The sequence below is a fragment of the Triturus cristatus genome, chromosome 1_2 (genome assembly GCF_964204655.1).
Source record: "Triturus cristatus chromosome 1_2, aTriCri1.1, whole genome shotgun sequence".
NCBI lineage: Eukaryota > Metazoa > Chordata > Amphibia > Caudata > Salamandridae > Triturus > Triturus cristatus.
Genome location: NC_140580.1, coordinates 1,013,198,913 through 1,013,221,935, shown reverse-complemented (window position 1 = coordinate 1,013,221,935; position 23,023 = coordinate 1,013,198,913). Strand labels below are relative to the sequence as shown.

Below are 23,023 nucleotides of genomic sequence, written 5' to 3'. Positions count from 1 at the left end.
AGTTTGATTCAATCAGTATTGCTTCAGGTGTGCCATACATTTGTCATCAGTAACACTGTTAGCGCTCTAGTTGTTCTTTAGACCACTCTGGGAGGCTGCAGTAGAACACAAGAGAATCAACTGACAGGCTGCTCCTGTTGAAAGTACATGATTTACTGAGAATTTCAGACTTCATTTTCATATGGTTGAGAAAGATAGTGTGAATTTACAGAAAATATACTCTAATTTCAGCTTCTGGAGCATCTTCCATAACCTCTATGGAAAAATCATGAGAAAAATAGTTTTCACTCAAACATGATTCATGAAATCCCAGCAGAAGGTTTTCTCAGAGGGTAAAATCACCTTAGAACACACCACAATTCCTAAAATTAGTATGGTACCATCAACAAATGATTTACATTGTGGCTAAAATCTGTTATCACCCTTTATACATTCTCCTTTTTGTGACCCTCAAAACCTGCCATTCACTGCAATGCATTTCAGTGGGGTGCTATCATGTATATTGGTCCCAAGATAGCTGCCAACACGTCCTGGTTGAAGTGTTGCCAGACAACCGTGAGATCTGTGCTCAGGCTCCGCCCAGAGATACACATTTGGTTTTCCTTTAATATTTCAAAAACTACCAAACTGATTTACACCAAATAACAAAACCCGTGATCTCCGGAACAAAATTTACCTTTCTGTCAAATTTAGTGTCATTCTGTCCAGCAGTTCGGGCTGCAGGCGTATCTAAAGACTCTATGGTAATTAACATGGGAAACACACTTTATCTGCCCCCCCCCTTTTTTCTCTGTCCCCGCTTGATGGATAGCCCCAAATCTTTCCATGCATAACTAGAATTATTGGCACACTCTTTTGGGACAATGTTGTGAATATTTGTCAACCGGCGCCAAAGATATAGGCAAGCCAAAAAAACACTTTTCCTATGGAAACATGGTCCTAACTATAACTACCTACTGGTGACCACCAGTTTTACACATATATATATATATATATATATATATATATATATATATATATATGGTCAAGGCAACAGGACATGACTGAAATGCGTCATGATGGACAGCACTAATGATTAAATAAACGTTGAAAATGTTGCCACGAGCAATACTGAAGTCTGTACCTGCTTTGTGCGAGATCTGGACCAGGATCGTTGGTTTTGAGATGTATATCCAAACGAAAGTTGCCTTTACCACATCACAGAGACAACGCCTTAGCCCATATCTGCTTCAAACTTGAGTTTATTATCATGGAAAAGGAATCACCCAACGCGTTTCGAAGCGTCCGTGGACAAGAAGCGGACGCTTAGAAACGCGTTGGGTGATTCCTTTTCTGTGATAATAAACTCACGTTTGAAGCAGATATGGGCTAAGGCGTTGTCTCTGTGATATAGTAAAGGCAACTTTCGTTTGGATTTATTAAGGGTTGTCGACCCTACCGCGGCCCGCCGTTGTAAGCGGCACGGATCCTTCGCCATTTTTTGTGTTGGATATATATATATATATATATATATATATATATATATATATATATATATATATATATATATATATATATATATTACCTACTGGCGGTCGCCAGTAGGTAGTTATAGTTAGGACCACGTTTCCATAGGAAATCCGCAACATTCTATTTTGAATAACTTTGGCGCCGGTCGACGAATCCTCGCGAATTTTTCAAAATAGGTGGGGTGCTACGCTCCGCTCCTACCCTGAAAGTCTCGGGGGGATTCGTCAAGCGGGGGCTGAGATAAAAGGGGGGTCCCAAAACGCATTTTTCCCATGCATTTTTCCATAGGACCTTTAGACACAGCTACAGCCCGAACGGCTGAACAGAATTACTTGAAATTTGGCAGAGAGGTAGCCATAAGGTCAAGGAAGTGCCTTTTGCAGGTCTTGTGTAAATCTGTTCAGTATTTCCGGAGAAAATAGCATTTAAAAGCATATATATATCTATATGCGCGCAGGGTGCGCGCACCGTGCGAGCACCGTGCGAGCACCCTAACGTGCGCGAGCGTAATTCTGATTGGTGGTTACATGTTAGTCAACGTTCGAATCGGTCGAAATCAGGAAGTGTCGGCCGCCATTTTGTTTGTTTTCAGTGCGAGAGTGAAAAAGGAAGGTGGCGAACGTGAAAAGGGGGCAGGGTAGAGAGTTCCTGACCCCCTAGCCTTTGTCAGGGGGTCCCTGAAGGACCCCGAAGGCAAAAAAAAATTATTATTTTTTTTAAAATCGCGGGGGTTCGCGCACAGTGCGCGCACCCTGAAAAACACAAAAAATAATAATTTTTTTTTGACAAAAAAAAAAAAAAAATTCGCAGGGTGAAACCCAAAAAAAAAAAAATAATAATTTTTAATACGTAGTTTATTGTAAAATAAATATATACAAAAAATAATACATAAATAAATTAGCATTTAAAAAACCGTACAAATTCACTGAAAAAACCATAGGTTTCACACACGTTATAGTTAGGAATTAGCATTTAAAAAACCTTGCAAATTCACTTAAAAAACCATAGGTTTCACACATGTTATAGTTAGCTGGACATTTCACTCATAAAAAACCAATGAAATTCCCCCGTTATAGTTACTGCAGGCAACTATAACTCACGCGACCGCAATCCTCTGCTGATGACGTCAGATATTACATCACTGATGACATATGTGTCTTTCTGAAAAATAAATATTTGTAATAAATGTATAGCTAAAGATTAATGGAAGAAGACATGGGTAAATAAGTGTCTAAATACAGTATTAGCATCAGCAGAGGATTGCGGTCGCGTGAGTTATAGTTGCCTGCAGTAACTATAACGGGGGAATTTCATTGGTTTTTTATGAGTGAAATGTCCAGCTAACTATAACATGTGTGAAACCTATGGTTTTTTAAGTGAATATATATGTACATACATACATATCTTACACTGCTGTAGTGCAAATTATACTTATGTCAGTTATATTACATAAAACTGGTGAATATCAGTGTTGTAGTTTTTTTTTATTATTAGCAGACCTGCGTATAACTTCACTTTGACCTTTATTTTTTACAGTGAATTTCCAAGCTTCTTTTTATTTAGATATAAATTCACTTTTCCCTTTGGTTTTTTCAGCGAATTTCTTTTTTTTTTTTTTTAGGTAAAGCAAAATCTTTTTATGATACATCTGAAGCCAAACCCCAGGTGCGCATGGCATTTAGCTGTGCATGGCGTTGCCCGCAGCCAGGCCCTGCACCAAACTTCCCATGGGTGGTTTACTTGCCCACAAGAGTCAATCCAGCCACAAACCTGCATCCCTCATTTCCTTTTGTTTTTAAATGTTGTTTTTTGGTCCAGTGAGAATCTTGAAGGACTATGGCTGCACCACATGGGAAGGTCGAGCTGGCTCCTGCTGCAGTCCCACTGGACCTCAACAAGGAAAAAAGGCCTATGGGTGGGTCCCTCTGAGACCTCAACCCATACAAAGGTTAGGAGATCAGGATATCCCTACCCTGCCTCCTTTTATGAGTTTTTGATAATATTTTCAGGACTCGGGTACCGAGTCCCTGAGTCCTGTAGTGGTGGCTGCAAAGTTTTTTTCATCTTGGGTCTGCAAATCACATTACTTGGTCCCGCGTGCTCAGCCAATCACATTTCTGTTTTCATCCTATGGGAGTCCCGCAGAAGTCCAGCGGCACTAGAAATCGCTATTTTAGAAATCTTTATCTCTCTAAAACAGCTGAACAAAATTACACTAAATCACAAAAAAGCACTCTTTCTGGATAAATATCTAGCATTCTGTTAAATTATAGAGTCATTCTGTTCAGCCATTTTCTCTGTATTACTGTTCAGTTTTCACAGTGGAAATTGTATGGGAAATTTTTTTTGGCCCCCCCTTTATCTTGGCCTACGCTTGACGGTTCACCCAGAAAATTTCCAGGAAGGAGCGGAGGTGGATAAACTCTTTTTTGGGGGGAAGGTTTTGTGAAGATTCGTCAAATGGTACCAGAGTTAAAAGCAAAACAATCAAAGTTCTTCCTATGAAAACTGTGACTCATGTGTAACTACGCAGTGACTATATAGCTATATAGATGCAGAGAGATAAAAAGGGATCTATATAACCCTGGGTGTAGGACTACGCTACGCTCGCATAGTTTACATAGTTTGCTCAACTACTCGCTATGTGAGTTGCATGTAGCACAGTTCAAAAACGCTTAGCGTAGCGGGCATTTTTTGCTTGCTCGCTGTCCTCAACATCAAGTTGGCGACCCGAGCGAGCTAAATGATATCCCGGTGAGACTTTTTCCTCGTTCGTGATCAGCAACATCAAGTTGCCGATCGCAAGCGTGGAAAATAAACCTCCCGGAGAGATTCTCAACGCGGGGAGGTCAGGTTTCTCATTGCAAGTGGTCGCGTATGCTCGCGACCGCTCGCGATGAGATACTACCAGTCTGCGTTGAGAAAACTGCTGCTTGAGTACAAATCTACTCGAGCGGCAGGAAAAGACTGCTTGCACTGTGCAAGATGCCGTTTGCAATGATTGCACAGTGCAGACAAGCATCCGGCACTGTGCAATCAGTGCGAACAATATTTTCCCTACCGCACTATGCACTACGCAAGCTACGCGAGCTGCGAAGTGCACTTCGCGCCGCTAAGCGCTACTACGCAAACTACGCCCAGGGTTAGATCTATATAGAGAGAGAGTTTGGAAAACAATATGGTATCCAAGTCTGTGGCACCCTCTGCCGTCTGGTGCTCACTATAGGCAGACTGTAGTCTTTGAGATCTTGGAAAACCCACAAAAACAGCACTCCAAGAATTTGTGTTAACAGTAATCTTTACTTTATTTCATGACAGAGAAGTTGAAAATGCTAAAATATTTCGACCTGTGAAAGTTTTAGTTACGGCCATGAGTCCTAGTATTTAGGTACATATAATCTTCTCATCCTGCTGCAAGGCAGTATTCTGGGAAACAGAGTTTGTTAAAACACTTCAGAACTGTAATCGTTGGTGCTGTCATTGATTATTCTAGGGCTATTTTATGGTATTTGTTTTTTTAATATTTCCACCTGCATTTAATCCTATTCATTTTTGGGCCTGCCTATTGGTATTTATCCATATTTATTTTGTGTTTTGGGTAAAAAAGGATTCGCAAGATGGTATATTTCCACATTTTTTTAACCGATGAACATGGATTCATACATTGATGCCTGTTGCAATTTAGCAAATTAAGTGCCCAAATATAACAAAACACTACATATACAGTTAAATATTACCATTATACTGCATATATATAAACATATGTTGTATGTAAGGAAATCTTATTCTGTTTTTTAATTCCCCATGATGTGTATCTGCTGAGCTGTTGGACTGTGATTTATGAAAGACAGCATGGAGAATCACTAAAAAGAAGCACAATTTTCAGTATTTTTCCACTTTTAGAAATAAATACAGACAAGAAACACAGGGCCCGATTCACAGAATTAACTTAAGACTAAATCCTAAACTTACTACTTTGTGGTATTCACAGAATGCACTTACTACTTTTGGTATTCACAGACTGCACTTACTACTTTTGGTATTCACAGAATGGATTTACGACTACTAACTTTACGTCCGCACTCGGGCCGGAAATTCCGACCTGGAGGCGGAGCTTCCAGCCCGGAGGCGGAGCTTCCGGGCCGGAGGTGGAGATTCCGGCCGGTGGCGGAGATTTAGCCATGGCCGAAATCTCCACCTCCGGGCTGGAAGCTCCGCCTCTGGCCCGGAAGCTCCGCCTCTGGCCCGGAAGCTCCGCCTCCGGGCCGGAAGCTCCACCTCCAGGCCGGAATTTCCGGCCCGAGTGCGGACGTAAAGTTAGTAGTTGTAAATCCATTCTGTGAATACCAAAAGTAGTAAGTGCAGTCTGTGAATACCAAAAGTAGTAAGTGCATTCTGTGAATACCACAAAGTAGTAAGTTTAGGATTTAGTCTTAAGTTAATTCTGTGAATCGGGCCCACATTGTTTTCTATCTGTATTTATCTGCAAAAATCAGTAAAAGCGGAAAACTAGGAGCCTTAATTTTAACACATCTATGAATTTGTGTGAGGTCATTTAGTTCATACAAAATGTCCTGCACTTAAATGTCCAGGTTGTCCTCACAATTTCTGATGTATTCAAATTTACTTGATTTATTGGTTTCTGTTGTAAAGGAAGCTACAGAGTCCATCTGTACATGTAGGATACTTCTTTATTAGTAGCTTGGTTCCAGCATAGGTGGTCAGGGTGGTAGGAGAAGATAGATGGTACAAAGATAGCCCCACCAGGAGCAAGCTCCTTACAGCTCAGCCTGAGTAGACCAACTGACAATCTCACCCAGAGAGGCACTCCGGCATTCTATGATGTCATGCAACATTCTAACAGAGCAGTACAGTGGAGAATAGCTGACAAGTAATTTACTACACATCCTCTTTCCTTAGGGAACAACAGAAGTAAAAGTAAAGACAAATAAGATACCCCAATAAATCTTTAGCAAGAAGGTGCAACAATGAGGTGCACATATCCACAGGTGTATTGCATGAGGTATCATGGATTTCACTGGCATGAACAGAAATGTGTTAAGATGCAACAATAAGTTAAACATTAAAATCGCAAACAACATTACTACACGCCCCATCCCCCTCCCTTAGGAAAAACACAGCAGCTTCGATAAAAAACACTGCAACAAAGAAGAGCGGTCACCCACTCGACCTCCCCATACTCGGGTACACCACAGTGTAGACACCCTGTTAAACAAAAGTGGGTGTAAAACACAGACCCTTGGGAGAAAACAACATCCCCAACAAAGAGGTACAATAGGGGCTAGATACACTCTAGATAACAAGAAGAGTACGACCTCAAAAACAAAGATACTCCAGAGAGAAAACGCTCTGTAAAGAAACACGAGGTCCCTTGGTGGAAGGCATGCTGACACTTAAAGAGGTCCAAACACTAGAGGAAAGCTTCCCACTCAAAGTTGTACAAGCGTGAAACCCTTGGCCACGAATTCCACGCAGGTAGACTTCGACCGGAGCATAGTGTCAACATGAAAGGAAGACCCAAGATAACGCTGGGAATTAACAACACAACCTTCGACAAAAACACAGGGTACTAACCCTTGAAAATAAAAACCTCCCCTAGACAGGGTACACGACAGGGTAGAAATCTTAAAAACAACATCACCTCCCCTAAATTGGGTACACCACAGAGTACTAACCCTGGAAAACTGAAAACGAGATTAGAGGCATTGATTACCCCCACAACCTCCCCATAGGGACAGGTACACTGCAAATTAAACACTTGAGAACACATGACATCCCCTAGGTAGGGTACGCCACAGGGCAATCACCCTGGGAACTGACATGAGGCATTGACTACCTACAAGCGCAACCTCAACCACCTCCTTGAACTAGTTTACACCTAGAAGGGTACACCACAGGATACTAACCATGGAAAACTGAAAACGAGATTAGAGACACTGATTACCCCCACAACCTCCCCAAAGAAATGGGTACACTCAATGTATGAAGACTGAGAAATTAAAGACATTGACTACCCAAGGGAACAACAGACCTCCCCATGGCAGGGTACACCCTAAGGTATACACCAGCCTAAAAACAAAAACACTTAAAAACCTCCCCTAATAAGGGTAGACCACATGGTAAGTCTGAAATGGGCACAAAACACATACACGACCTCCCTAAAAAAAAAAGAGTACACTCCAACTTTAGTGACACAAGACACCGTTGTTTAAAACAAAGTTGGAGCACTGGGGCACTAAACACCCGCTCAAAACAGAATGTTAAAACATGAATTGCCATAATGAGTTCCCCATGTCCCTTACACGCCAAACAAGAAGCACTATGTGAGTAAAGGCAAGAAGAAATGCTAGACACCGGTGATCGGTTTTTCACCCGAGATCCCCAATCAAAGAAGTCCCGCAACTACCAGCATACCATGAAAAAGATTTGAGGTTCTTCAGAGTACATTCGCTGGAATCCGCCATAAACATAAAAAATGACGACGTTGGAATGTCCATTCTAAGTCACACACCTGAACGTGAGACAAAAGTTCCATAAGACGCAACATCCTTCGCTTTTTATGCAGCGCCGCGTGTTGAACCCAAGAGAGAACTGTTCACTAGTTGCACAGTTCATATGTTGTCCACAGAACTTTATTGAAAACGCGGTTGGCAAGATCAGTATACCGCAGTGAAGATCATCATGGAAGAAGAGTTCCAAGCGCAAAATGGCGGCACGCATTTTGACGCCACGCTGGATGGCTATCGGCCAGGGCGTGCACCACAACGTAGACCACAGTAGGCAGCTTGAAGGAGATGCGAACGTCATAGGAGGCACGAAGGTAAGTCTGCACGTGATGCAGTATGCGCATGGTGAGAGATATTTGAACGGTAGCAGTGTAACCGTAAAAGCGTAATACCACCACTTTTAAGAAACCCCAACAAAAACAAAGTAAACTGTGTGCACTCACCGCACAACTCACTGCACAACACGGGATTTCCGCCCCCACTGACAAGGACGTTTCGCGCTCATGAGACAAAGCGCCTTCCTACCAGGCAGGGGCAGTACGTTTAACATTAACACGAGCAAAACCAACGCAAACTTTTGGATCCACTGCGAAGCTCTGTGTTTCTCTCGAGTAGGCGGTAACTTCCACAGTCAGGGCACCCACATGAAGGTTGACACGATCCATGAGGAACAGATGGAGGAACTCCCTCGCATGTAACACTGCCAAGACTCACAGATAGTTCAAAACGAATGTAGGCAAAACAAACTGTCAGGCCACAACCCTTTCACAAACTGTCAGGCCACAACCCTTTCCACTGAGATTGAGAGGCATATAAACTCTGCATGCCTCAAGAAAGTCTGATGCTGGAGAGACTACTTCAGACGTCTTCCAGAAGGCAGCAGGGTGACAACAGACTCACCATTGGCAAACGCCCATACTGCAGGCTGTCCAGATGGTACAGGACACTGGTGGGGCTGACCAGGGCGTTACCTTTAGGTTTCAATTGACGTCTTGAAAATAATTAAAGTCTTTAGTTCCTTGTGCTTTAGTTCCTTGGTTTCTTAGTCCTTACTCCTTAGAGCACGCGTCAGTTCTTAAGATCGTCGCCAAAATTGTTGTAAAGGAAGCTACAGAGTCCATCTGTACATGTAGGATACTTATTTATTAGTAGCTTGGTTCCAGCATAGGTGGTCAGGATGGTAGGAGAAGATAGATGGTACAAAGATAGCCCCACCAGGAGCAAGCTCCTTACAGCTCAGCCTGAGTAGACCAACTGACAATCTCACCCAGAGAGGCACTCAGGCATTCTATGATGTCATGCAACATTCTAACAGAGCAGTACAGTGGAGAATAGCTGACAAGTAATTTAATACAGTTTCCATCCTTCGCACGATGATGTAATTAATACCTTGGTGGTTAGAGATTGTCAGGTATGAAATAAACCATATCAGTGGTTTTATTTAATTCTACAGATTCTTTCATTTTAATCATTCATCTTTGTATCGATTAAATGTAAAAGTGGTACATTTGACTACATATAGCTTCTTTTCACCAGAGTGGATGTATTCTGGGCTGTGTAGCTCCTCTCTTTTTTTCACAACCAATCTAGATCTAATTGTTACATCCTTGATTGTAGCGGCGGTTATATTGTTGTATAATGTAGCGCCTGGTTATTTGAGGACGTCATCATAGGTGTTACAACTTTATAAATAATGAGCACTTGGCTATGCACGTGCATACATGCCACAATTTTAGTTTTGTCGTTTGATACTGCAATCACTCCTTCCTCATCCTTGCATTTTCTCAAAATAGGCTTTATGATCAGGTCATCAGTATATTTTGCATGATTAATTGGTGTTGGTGCACTTAGAGGTGGACCTGCAGTTTTGGCACTCTGACCTATGTGTCTGCTGATCAGCCAAATTCAGTGTCTCAGGACTGACAATCCAACAACACCTACAATGTATTTTCTCTCGAAAATTCATGCATTTCTGATCAGCCTCCCAGGAAGAACCATAGAACCGGCCACCAAACTCAACACAGCTTTTGAATCATTTGAATCCCATTGGCCCTCATTACAAGCAGTCTCTTGAAACCCATGGGGCCAGTAACAGCAGTTAGTGCCCCACCGGAATTATGAGTTCTTTTACTTTCATCTGCAGTGTTCGGCTCATAAATGGATCAGACCTAGAATTACCAATTCCTGGATATCGTTTGGCAATAAATGAGCAAGGTAAACAGACTGAGTCAAATGGCAGTTCTAGTGGATTCGTGTAGACGCCTATACTAGAATTCAAATGAGTCACTTTGTTTGATTTGTGGAAAAGGGATAGAGTGCGCATTTCCGGCACAGCAAACGAAGGCAAACAACAGCATGATTTTAGCAGTGTGTTTTTTCCGGTAGATCAATCTCTCAGCACGAGTTCACAGATCAGTACTTGTTTTGCTCAGGGGCAGACAGTGTGCTGGAAATCTAGCCAGCCTAATACTGCGGAGAAGCATTGAGGCTGTCGAAAGAGAGAAGGGACTGAGGAGAATATGAGGGGAGCTGATGAGGCAGGAGAAGGCTCAGTAGAAGAAGTGGCGAAGAGACCCGGAGGGACTGAGGGGCACCGCAGGAGTCAGACGAGTGGCTTAAGAGACCGCGAGAGAATGAGGATAGTAGGAGGGTGGAGGAGAGACTTGTCAGGCTGATGAGACTGAAGGGCGTTAACATTGCTTTAAATGGGCGGCACTTTTTCATAGAGAGTACCGGCACTTCTCAAAAGAAATGCAATACTTTTAATTGGAGAGTACCGACACTTCTCAGGGTACCTGCACTTCTATTTTTCCATTTCAAGCACTGGGAGTTGATGAAAACAAGGAGGCTGACGACATGGTGGCAAGGGGGGGGGGGTTTGAGGGGTATCTCAGGTGTCAAACTAATAAAAGGCGGCTTAATAGCAAGATGAGATGACAATAATGAAAGGGGTTGAGGACACACTGAATAGGCTTAGGAGATACTGAATGGGCTGAGGAGAATGTGAGTAGAAATATGAAAGGAGGCTCACTGGACATAGTGCTGATGAAACACTGCTGGCTGATGAGACTGAAGAGACGTGTGGAGGGAGCTGATGTAAGAAAGGAGACTGACTAACCATGGTGCCGAGGAAGTGCGATGGCGCTGAGGGACATCTCAGGTATCAGACGAGTGAAACGAACAAAGAAGCAAGCAAACAAGCACACACTGATCCGTGTAATTGAAAGTCCAACTCGTCTTCAGTAAATGTATTGTTTTGTTAAAAAACTTCAATCCAATCCACTGTTGTTTTTGTATTCTTCTTTTACTTCACAATGACAGTCACAGGTAAAGAAATCCAAAACACTGCAGCCAACACATGTTTCGTCCCCCGGACTTTCAAGGCTAGAGGACAGTGAAGCAATTCCTGTGAGAAATTGATTCGTCTCACAGACCCATAATGGTATCAAAATGTATATAAAAACCTTTCCAAAATGTCCCTGTCGAAGACAGTGTAGACAAAAATCCTCTACTCCTGTCTGTTTCCCTTATTGTCAGGAAACATGATGTCCAGTTGGGACCTTGATAAGTCCGCTCGTAACTTGATTCCCAGCACCGTCCTAACGTCGTGATGAGTGAAAGAAGGCTTTAGAGAAAGAGACGATGAGGACAGTGAGAGCGATAAAGAGAGGCTGAGTTGGTTGAAGAGACTTGTGAAGGGAGCTGATGTAAGAAAGGAGGCTGACTAACCATGGTGCGAGGAGGCACGTTGGAGGCTGAGGGCATCTCAGGTGACATCCGAGGGAAAGAAGACTTAAGAGAAAGAGAAGATGACTAAAGGTCATGGGATAGAGGAGAGACCTAAATGGGCTAAGGATAATGCGAGGGGAGCTTAGGAATAAACGGAGACTGATAGGACGCGGTGCCGAGTAGAGAGTGGAAGGCTGAGAAGCACCTTGGGTATCAGATGAGTTAAGGAGGTTTAAGAGGAAAATGGGATGTTGATAGTGAGAGTGCTCAGGAGAGACCCATATGGATTATTATTATGCAATTTGTAATGCGCGCAGAGATCCCAGAGGGTTTCCTGACCTGGATGAGAAGAGAAAGGTAGAATTCAGGATAAGTAGATGTGTTGAGGAACAACAAGGGCCTCATGAGAGAACGACTACAGCTGTCGGACTGTAGCTGAGGAAAGATTGAGGGTCACATGGGGAGACAGAAGAGCAGCTGAGGACAATGTACTGAGTAGAGAAGAAACAGAATTAAGAATACACTGGGGTAGGAGAAACAATCACTGTATGAAGAGAGATGGTGCCAAGGAGAGAAATTGGGCCAGAAGAGACACGTTCCATGATCGCCTTACAGGATATTTTACATGCATATGGAGACTTTTTGTGCAATGACGGTCTGGAAAGCGCTGAGACACTTTGAACACACAGACACATCAAAGACATCTATTGGGGAGAAGTTACGAGCAATATAGCTTACTATGAGGGTTTAATTCCTTAATCCTTGCTGTAAATCAGGCCCAGTTAAAAGATATAACTCATCTGGATAATGAGCGTATTAAGTCTGTCATGATGTATCTGAGTTCCAAACTCTTTGCCACCTCCTAGAGTAAGCCTTGACTGATTACTGTTAGCACCTTTGAAGGGATACGTTTACAAAATGCTTAACTTTGGCAACCAAATGAGAGGAAGTAGTGCTAAGATTTGAACCACCAAGGGAAAAATATAGCATCCACCACGGATATTGCCCTGTAAGTACCTACTGCCCTGGGACTGAAAGATAAAGTCTTGATCTTCTGCTTTTCCCCCATTCTATGAAACTCTTTAGTGGCGGAGAGCTTACAAATAGGCACAATACAGGTAGTGAGTGCCCAAAACATATCTTGACAGAAAAGCCTTAACGAGATGAGCAATTCCCTTGGGTTAGCAGACACCACCCTTAGACTTAACATCCAATCCTTTACCACTTTACCCACATATGCTTGAAATAAGTGTTGAATTATAAATCCGGGCAGAGCCTACAATACAGTGATATTTCCCTCACTAGGGTAGTCCTTTGTTCTTTGCATCAGAAACACTGCCACCCCAGCTGAAGTCTAGTGAATTACTTAGAAATTGTGCAACCAGGGTAGACATTGGGACTTGTTCACAAAGTCATTTTGGAGTACTTAAATCTATACGTCTGTGGTACTATTTTATTTACTCTTACAAGTATTTGTGAATTGCCCCAAAACAGCATAAATGGGAATATTCAGGGAATATTACTGTATATTAGTACACACTCGAAATGTGCCTTCGTATTAATGGGATGTTGGGTGTTTCAGGGCTGATTCGCAAAGACTGTAAAAGTACAGAAAAGTTTCCTCCTGTAGTTCTATTTCCCTTACTTATCAATTTTTTTGTGTCTACACCAGTGTTTTGAATCCCGGCCTCTCTGTCCAAATTGTGCGCTTTGGGCAATCCCATTTTAACCTATTGCCCTGCACTCATGATTTGGTTAAGTCTGAATGCATTTAGAATTAAGCTAAGAGCTGATAGTAACTTTATGGTTCACAAAAAAAAACGGACTGGTTATTTCTTCAGTGGAAAGTGGGGAGACAGGGCCCTTTCTAATGGTCTATTCACTAAACTATGCGACGGTCTCGGCTTCCACCGTAACAAAGTGATCTTGGGTAAATCTTACCCTCCCTGCGGCTCTGTGCCCTGGTCAGGCAAGACGTGTGCCCCTTGAATACTTTTTAATAGTAGAAATAAACACCAGACGCCTATTCTCAGCGTTTGCCCACAGCATGGTTCTCATTCACACGCTGTAGGTTGTTTAACTGCAGGTGTCCGCATTCTCTATTAGAGTTACTGAAGGTGACTGTGTCCCTGACGCTGCATCGTGCTGGACCCCTCCTGTGCGTCTGCTCGTCTCTCTCTCTCTCTCAGCTACAGAAAGGCGTCTCTTTCAGAGCTTCTGTTGAGCTGAAACAGTGAGATGTGGACACCGGGCCAGGCCGCGTGAGATGTCCCTTCAGGGAGCTCGTCTGGGCGAGTAAAAGCAGAACATTCGGTGTCAGGCAGCAGCTAAGCGCGGGCAACAGGACAGGCCACCCACATGTGGAGGACATCTGTAAGAGAGGTGTGGTGCAGCGGCCAGAGCGGCTGACTCCAGAGCGCGGGGCTCGTTGCCGGCGGTAGCTCAGCTCAGCATCATGTGACTCTGGGCAATAGCTCACTTAATCTCCCCGACGGCCCCTAGTGTCTGGATACCCTTAGGGGTGATAAGCCACACTTTACACATTTTGATTATTTTATTTATTTATTTAAAACCAGGAGAGATGTCCCCTCCACCACCACCACCACCACCACCACCAGTGGGAGGTGAAGTGGGTCAAGGAGGCGGAAGAGAAAATAAACAGAGAGAGGCGAGAGTAAAAAAGATCAAAAGGTGAAACTGGGGCGATACAGATGAGGGATGCGGGTAGAGACAGCTCACCTGCTGGTCCAACGTCCCTGAGATGTGAACATTTTTAAATGCGTGCTGCGGCAGGGAAACAAGCACACTGAGGCAAGAAGAGTAGGACAGGGGCACGGAGCTGGGCCAAGGAGCCTGAGACCGGGAAGGGGGACACTCACCCTGGGATGAAGGGTCACAGCCACCGGGATAAGGGAATGTTGACAGCAGGTCTGATGCAAAACGTGTGAGCAGACAGACTAAGACAGGCAAACACAGTGGGGCAGGAAGACATGAAGAATAGAGCTGATCTATATGGATGCAGACATTGGGACATGGAGACACTGACACTGGTAAAAAATAAGGGATGGGCGAAGCTTTTCCTTCAACCACGAAGTCAGGAGAATTTCACCTCAATGAGGGTGGGAGGCAAAGATGTACCCACACAGGCAGCACAACGGGCTGATTTTGCTGCAGATGTAACGCCCAGGAATGGTGGGATGTGCTGAGGTTGTGACCGGCCCTCAGCACGGTGGCTGGGGATGGAGATATGCAGAAAGGCAAGGGGGGGGCGGTGGGGGTCTCATGCTTTGGGGATTGTGCAGGGTTCGAGAATGACTAAGAGGAGCAGGGGGCACACTGTACCCAGACTCTGAGCTTTTCACCCACAAGTCATTGCTATCAGGTGTGTCACTCGAATTACTTCCAATGAAGCAAACCAAGACTACAATGCCCAGAATGCATTAGGTTGTCACTTTAAAGCTCCTGGATGGAAACAGTGCCTGAAAGAGATGGCCTGTGGTGGCTACCCTAAGGAGGAAGGTTTTGTTCTTTTGCTGCTGACCGAGGGCGTCCACGGTGTGGTGGACCCTGGGACATCTCTGTGGTGTGGGAATCTTAGGACAGAGGCCGGTTTCAGCAGTTCACAAGCTGGCCACTCCATTTGTGGCCACCCAAGGCAGTGGAAACAACTTCCCACTGCAGCCAAGAGCCGTTGAAGACATAAAAACGTATACATTTGCGAAGTTTTAAAAAAACACTTATGCAAAGTTGTGGCTCACCTTGATGCAACCGGGCACACTTCAAATATGAGTAGAGACTCGCCATCAACGGCCACAACATTATGAGGTACAGAAAATGGAACTTGATATCTCCATAGACACACAAAAACATCACAAGGTCCAATCTGTTAGGCCAACACGAAACTTCTTAGAGCATTACACCCTGCCTACACCTACTGGGGCGTTGAGGAACCTCCAATGCCGAACCACCAACTGTGCAGCCAGTGTAATGAAACAGAGAACCAATGTATATCTTTGCTTTATAACTGTGACACACCTGTGAGCACCAAGAAGCCATGCAAAAGGTTGTTGTTATCCGTTCACAGGCCTACAAATTAAAGTTACATATCCTTTTTGACCAATAAAGAAGCATATATTAAGTTGTTTTCCCCGCTAGGTCACTCATGAATTTTTAGGTCACTGCTTTGACAACTTTATTTGACAAGCATTGTGGGCGTGCAGGTCTCTTTTAATAATATTAGGTCGATTTGGTGCCCTCACAGACCAGACAATGTAGGGCTCTCTTATTGTGTTTTTTTGTGTGCAGTTTTAGCGCGAACTCAACCTGAAGGCATTGGAGCGCTTTGAATGAGCACCGGTTACATTTCACAAGGACACATTTATTTTTAAGCACAGGAGGTTAAGTGATGTGCCCAGAATCACAGGATGTTGATCCGACGCCGAGACTCAAACCTGGTTCCCCAGTTGCAAGGTCGGCAGCGCTCATCATTTCATTGCAGTGTGTGAAGTACTGCTTGCTAGTCAAGGACCAGGTAATTGGTCCGCGGCACTGTCCGCTGCCCTTCCCTGGCACACGCCGGCCTTTTGCGCGCACTCTCGTCTCATTAGAAGCCAGACACGGGCGGCAAAAGGAAGACGTGTGTCTCTTACAGCGGAGCTGCATTCTAAGCAGACCCGGGCTCCCACCCCTCGGGCGTGAGGCACAGGTGCGATGAAGGCAAAGAATGAAAGTTTTCAAGGCCCCCTCCCCCCGCCTCGCTATTGCGGCGCTCACTGGCGGTTAAAGTCAAGGTCGCCGCTTGTTTTCCTGGGCTGTCAGGCGGCATCAGTGTTGTGCGGCTACCGGGGGCTCGCAGGCCGATGGCATGGTATTGTTTGCAGGGATCGTGTCATTTTAGCCCGAGGCCCTGGACAGCCGTCTCAGCTGAGCACGGGATGGAGCAGGGATGGGCTGCTGCAGCTGTGGGGTGAGTGACGGCCCAATACCAGCACGTGTGCGCGATGTCTCTTCTGTACATCAGCGTTAATTCACGAGCCTGGGACCCCCAGCAGTGCTCAAAGTCGGCTTGACGTTATTTGTGGGGGGTTTCCCCCCTCCGCGCTGCTGCTTGGAATGAGACGACGGGACAATGCTTCGCAGGACAAGTTTAATAGTTCTGGAGACGTAGGGCGGACGAGAGTGTCTAAAACTGTAGGTGCTTTAGTGAACTTCAGTCAACTCACAGAACAGCGAATTCCCCCCGCCATGCACTCTATCCCAGTGGGAGCTCGACGCGCTGGCTTCTGGGAAAAGAAATGTGTATGCACAAGGAGGTGGCAAAAAGGGAAACCTTGAGTATATACAAAGTGCTGATGAAAAGTGATATTCTCTTTGGGGATGCATACAGATCGACTGAGAACCCAGCATCCTTGTATCTCTTTAGTAAGATGCCCCAGGTATACTCCTGTCTAGCACAGGGTGCCCTCCCTTAAATCCTAACACCTTTAGGGCAGTGACAGGAAAAAGAAAGGAGATTCACTAATACACCCTCCTATCCCAACTAAGTAACAACCAGTAAAACAAACCATATCAAGACCAATCGGTACCCTAATTCTCAGACCGCATCTCCGGTATCCCTTTTCATAGAAGGACAGTCACCCACGGAATGTATCATGCTTCATCATACGGTCTGTTGTCTCAGATGGGCTCAACCATCATTGGGAACTCTTGATACCATGAGAAGGGATCCAAGAGGCAATACAAAGAAGAAGCAAGATTTTCAAAGTAAACAGCCCTAAGTGCCTTTATTCAGGGTGCCTCTGATAATTTTAAAATAAAAGTTTGGATGTCATGAGTTGTCAGTCATCCCCACATTCCATAGTTGACATGTTTCAGCCATACAATGAAGCCGCTGTGGGTTTGTGGCCTTCTTCAGGCCTACCATATCTCTGACTAAGCACCCCCTTACTATATTGAGACACATGAAAGCGTTGGGGACAGAATGAAAAAAGATTAAAGCATACTCACTTTCAATGATGTGAACAATACCTGTTTCTTAGAAAATAGAAGAGAAAGGGGAACAGCTAACATGGTCATGGTGTTCCAAAGCACACAGTATATCTATTCACTGCACTCTAATGATACATGATAGAACAAAGGTCCTGACTCATCCTATGCTACGGGAAACAAAGCCCCATGGGACTCAGGAAGAAACATCTCACTGTAGTCCCACAATAAAGGAAACCGAGCATGAGCATCATCCTTCCAGTGCTAGTCCATTGCAGGTAGGTATATGTCTTACAAAGGATAAGGAAAGAACCTCAAGACAATAGTGAAAACTAAAGAGTGGAGGGCAGCCCAAGTAGCAGCTCTATAACTTTGGTAAAAGGGAAGTCGGTGCACCTTCTCCCAGGAAGTAGCCGTGCTAAGACCCAAGCACCCCTGAGCCCCACGCAGGGTCCAGTGCAACCAGCCAAAGGTAGGACAGCATAGTTTGTTTTGCTTTGGCCAGTCTTCCTATAAGCTAGAAAGAGGGAATAAGAAGACGTGAACTTCTGGGTCTTATCCAGGCAAGTGAACAGGGTCTGGTGAACATCAAGAGAATGCATATTCCCCCGTCTCCCAATCAAGAAAAAAGATCATCAAGACCATATCATGGGAGGCATGAAAATAAGAGAAGACTTTAGAAGGGAGGAGGTGTGGCATAGTGGCTAAAGCTACTGACTTTGGAATTGGGGGCCAAGGTTTGGATCTTGGCCTTGGCCAACATCTTGTGATCCTGTTCAAATCACCCAACCTCCCTGTGCCTAAAGAAATATTTAAAGTAATGTGGTTCTCTTTTAGCGCTTTGTAATGCCTTCTGGCCAGTTTTGCACTATATAAAAATGCAAAAAAAAAATTAACTATATAAAACTGCAAAAAAGAGGACCAGGCTGCAGAACAGGAAACATACAGTGGCAACGGGCAGTGTAATTGCACGAAGTTGTGGACCGACGTCAGCAACACTGAATGTACAAAGCCACCTGTCTCCGCAGCCCCGTTCACTCAGTTTGCACTCTGCAGATCATGAGGCGAAACCAAGAGAAACTGGAGGAGAGATTGCAAAGCTAGAAAGGATGACTGCAGAGACGCAGGATGAAATGGAAGACGGAAAGCGACCACACCACCAGACAGAAGAGTGCCAGGAATCAACGAAAATGAGACCGAAAAGGAAACCACATAACCACAGTCATGCCTTCCCTGAATACTCTCCAGCACTTTCAGGTGGAAGGGAATGAAATGGAAGTCATGACAAAGCCTGGGCACCATGAGAAGTACAGACCACCCATTCGCCGAGATTCAGATGTAGGTCTCCGTGTTAAACTGGGGAAGTTGACCCCTGGCTCTGGTTACAAAAATATCTTCCCAAGGCAGACCCAGTGCAACAACAATCATCTGCAAAAGTCCTAAAACAGAGCGTACATGACTGAGGAGGGAAAAACTGCGCTCAGTCGGATTGCCAAGGGGCACTCTCACCTGGGAGATATTATGCTCTCAAGTAGAACAGATGTTTTACTCAGGAGCAAATGTCCTACAGCACCCCTGCAAACAAGGGGCATCCTTGTGCACCCTTGCAGTTCATATAGGCTTTCACCTGCTGTTTGACCATGTGAGCCAGGACTGCTTAACTCAGGAGGTGAGGAGCAAACTTATGACGAGTCTGAACAGTCCACTACTTTGAGGAGTGATGGATCTCGATTGTTGACCAATGGCCCTGCAAACTCGAATTCTTTAGGGTGGCTCTCAATGCTCCGAATGGCGTCCGTTATCAGGACAAATGGAGTCAAAGGTGACCATGAACACCCACCTGCAGGTGTGCTTGGACAAGCCATGATACCAGGGCATAGGTATCCCCAGCGTCACTGGGACAAATGCCTCTTGATCCAAATTGTCCAGATTCCAGAGTGAAAAGAGATGAAGACTGCGTGCCATGGGCTTGAGATGATGACAAACAAATGGAACCTCTGCTGTGATGCCACCCTTGAAGCCCTAAACACCCACACACTCGTGGACCAATGCAGAAGGGCCTACCAGCAGTGAAACGGGAAGGGGGTCAGACACTATGACTCCCTTCCCCCACACCCCAGCAGATGAGTCAAGTCAAGGCAGCTTCCAGTACTATGTGGAAGGTTGCAGGGGAGAGATAGCTCCTGTCACCACAGGAGGAGGGCCCCCTGTTTCCACAGCTGTAGAGGTGGGAGATTTTCTAAGCCAGCTCTCATGCCTTCATGTATGCAGCACAATTGAGCATAACAACTTAAGAAGAAACAACCTTTTCATATAGGGATTAGCTGTAGTGGAAGTTCCGCTCATTCCCAACAAATACAATAAACCAAGATGCAAGGCTCATCTGAAGGAATTACTGCCAGAGTTTGAAAAAATATGTAACTCTTTTGCAGAATTTCATGAATTTCCATGAAAATTTCGTAAAATTACACAAAGTGAGGCTTTCAGAGCAAAATGTGGATTGCTAATATCTTGCATGACTTTTTCAGAGAGTGCTCACCTCTGCTAAACACAGATTCTTGTTCAGCAGACTTGGTCGAACAGAGAGGCTGTGTGACTGAATATTATACACTGATATATCATCTGACAGAAATATTGTCTAATTGGGTGCACATTTTTTATCATTACCTCCATTACAGCATTGTCTTATTATAGCATATGTAGAACACAATATTTATGTCAGGCTATAATTTGACAATGACATTCTGGTACCAAGATGAGCAGAGATGTCTCTCAGTGAAAACATTCTGTGCAAGCCAGTTTCCTGCTGGCCTTGTACAAAAATGTTTATTACCAGATACTCACTTGGTTAAAAAATATTCAGCAAAATTACGCAATATGGAATTTTGCAAATTTCTTGTGACATGAAATTAAGGAATTTCAGTGGTGTTTTAAAAATGTCACCTAGGCCTAATCACAGCTGCCCTGCGACAGTATGTAATTCTTAAATTCACTGGTGGTGATAGCAGAAGTGGACATCCCACTGATGGCGGATCTACCACACTGAACAGGACTTGGGAGATTCAATGTTATTGGCTAGGTCTAAATCAGATCTTTACCTGTAGCACTCCATTGCAAATCATCAGCAGCGGGATGTCTGCGGCTATTTCATTAGCCCCTATTTGGAAAACATAGTTGACGTTGCAGCTCCAGCCCATAAAATTACAAAGTTTGTGTTCAACAGTTTTCTGATACCAAGGAGCCCTCGCTTTCAATTGAATGTGTATGCTAAAGTTCACAATGCTAGAGAATTACAAAGACCCTACACAATATTGTCAGAAAAGTAGATATACAAATAAAACCTCCTGCATTTTAAACTAATAACTTCACTCATGATCCGACCATCTACTGAAGTTAGTTTGTCAGTTGTGATTGCTCCTCCCCTGACCTCTCTTTATCTCTTCTTACAGGTGAACCTCGTCCTGAGTGAGGGACGTTCCCTGGGACTCATGATCCGAGGCGGGGCCGAGTATGCTCTTGGCATCTACATCACCGGTGTGGACCGCGGGTCCGAGGCAGAGAGCGCCGGCCTGAAGGTGAGTGTGGTACTCGTGCATCTACAAGAACTAAAGCAACTCAGTCATCTGCTTTCTCAAAGTGTGTTTGGACTGAGGTGTAGGGCTGGCTGTGCTGCGCTGTGGTCATCGTGTCATGGGTCCTCGGCTTCTAGGGGTGAACCAGCCTGTGGTGGTAGCCAGATACTTAGTGATGGGACAGTGCCCTTTAATTCTTTTTAAGAAATTGTTATAAGCACAATTGCCAGTAAAAATAAACCTGACCGATCACATCTATGTTGTAAACTGTACAATGCAAGTGGGAGATCCTAAATAAGCACTATGAACTTCAGTAAATGAGAAAAAAGGAAAATAAATGGCTTCTCAGCCTTCCAACCTCCTGTTGAAGTTAGAATGGAGGCCCGCTCCCATCTTTTCAATGCTTGTCTAGAAGGTAGCTTTAGGCTCAATTCTCTGACTTTCACAGAATTAATATCCGCATTTTATTTGTAATCCCACCATGGTGGAATAAAATGAAGATGAACAAGAATGGGGGAAATACTGTCTTTAATGCAGTTTAATGCAGTCTGGCCATGGTTCACATCCCACTTATAAGGATAGCTAAAAAACTAATCGGCCCGTCTACCAGCCGTTTCTATATCATCATTTCTGTCCCCTTCTTGATCTCTGACTGCCTCTCCAGTTTGTGCTGGCCAAAGCTTTTACCAGTCCCACCAGAGAGCAGAAACTGTTTAACAAGTCCTAAATTTTGATAAGCCACCTGTCCTTTGTTGCGGAATGTGACGATACACTCCAATCAGAGCTACATTTAAACAGTCTGGCCCAGAAGATGACATCTGCTCGCTGGGAGTGCTCTGTTTTTCAGTGGGCACCCTTTTACAGGTTTCCCTGGTCCGAACCTTCGTGTGACTCATATGTAAGGCATGCGAAGGTACAACACGGGATCCCTTATGAGAGCAGAGCTGTGAAGGCATCTTCAATGGCTTCTAACAGCCTCTGGCGGGAGCACAGCAAACAGTGATACAGTATTGAGACCATGGCCAGACGAGGGCATTGAAGCATCCGTCTTTCCTTCTGAAGGGGTTGAGGTTGAGGGATAAATGGGACCAGAGCACAACACAGCAATAAAGTGGTTCCATCTTCAAAACTTATTTCTGCAAGCCAACCCTCAGGATAATAATATAATTGCATTGTATGAAACTGAGAAAAATTGAGCCAACTAGTTCCAAGTGGGAGAAGGAACTCATTTATGTTCAGTTTGTTTTTGTGTTTTTTTCCATCTGGCTTTGCCCCAAAATTCCAAAGGTTTGTTAACACCTTCTCACCCATCGGTCATGTGGAAAACTGAGTGTGTGCACACGGGAAGGCCATTTTGCTTGAGTCCCAAGGAGGGCACTATAAGAGGAGTTGCCTTAGTGTCAATGTTTTCCATGTCATCTTCATAACGTGACGATTCTAGGTTGCGAGAAGCCTCACTTTGCTGTCCCCACCAGGGTAGAGCCGCCAGGAGCAAGTGGATGTCCAGGTTGGGTTTGTAACAACCTAGAAGAATGAAATAGACAGTTTCTGAAAACAGGCATATGTAGTCATGGTCAAGGGACTAATGTTGGTGTGCTGGCAGCTGTGAAGGAAAACATATATGTTCAATGTGGAATATGTAAAAGGTGAAATGAAAGATGATGCACCATCTTTGAAGCCTTTTGTTAACTTTCATCTGCG

The 23,023-nt window shown here is 44.4% G+C and overlaps 1 protein-coding gene across 1 annotated transcript in view; it reads left to right on the top strand.

The window, feature by feature from the left end:
- The window catches only part of WHRN (whirlin), an 822,559-nt gene that overhangs the window by 421,119 nt on the left and 378,417 nt on the right, over nt 1-23,023 (top strand). Inside the window, exon 3 of the mRNA XM_085611878.1 lies at nt 21,200-21,325. Coding sequence (XP_085468004.1) covers nt 21,200-21,325 — 126 coding nt within the window. The remainder of the gene's footprint in view (nt 1-21,199; nt 21,326-23,023) is intronic.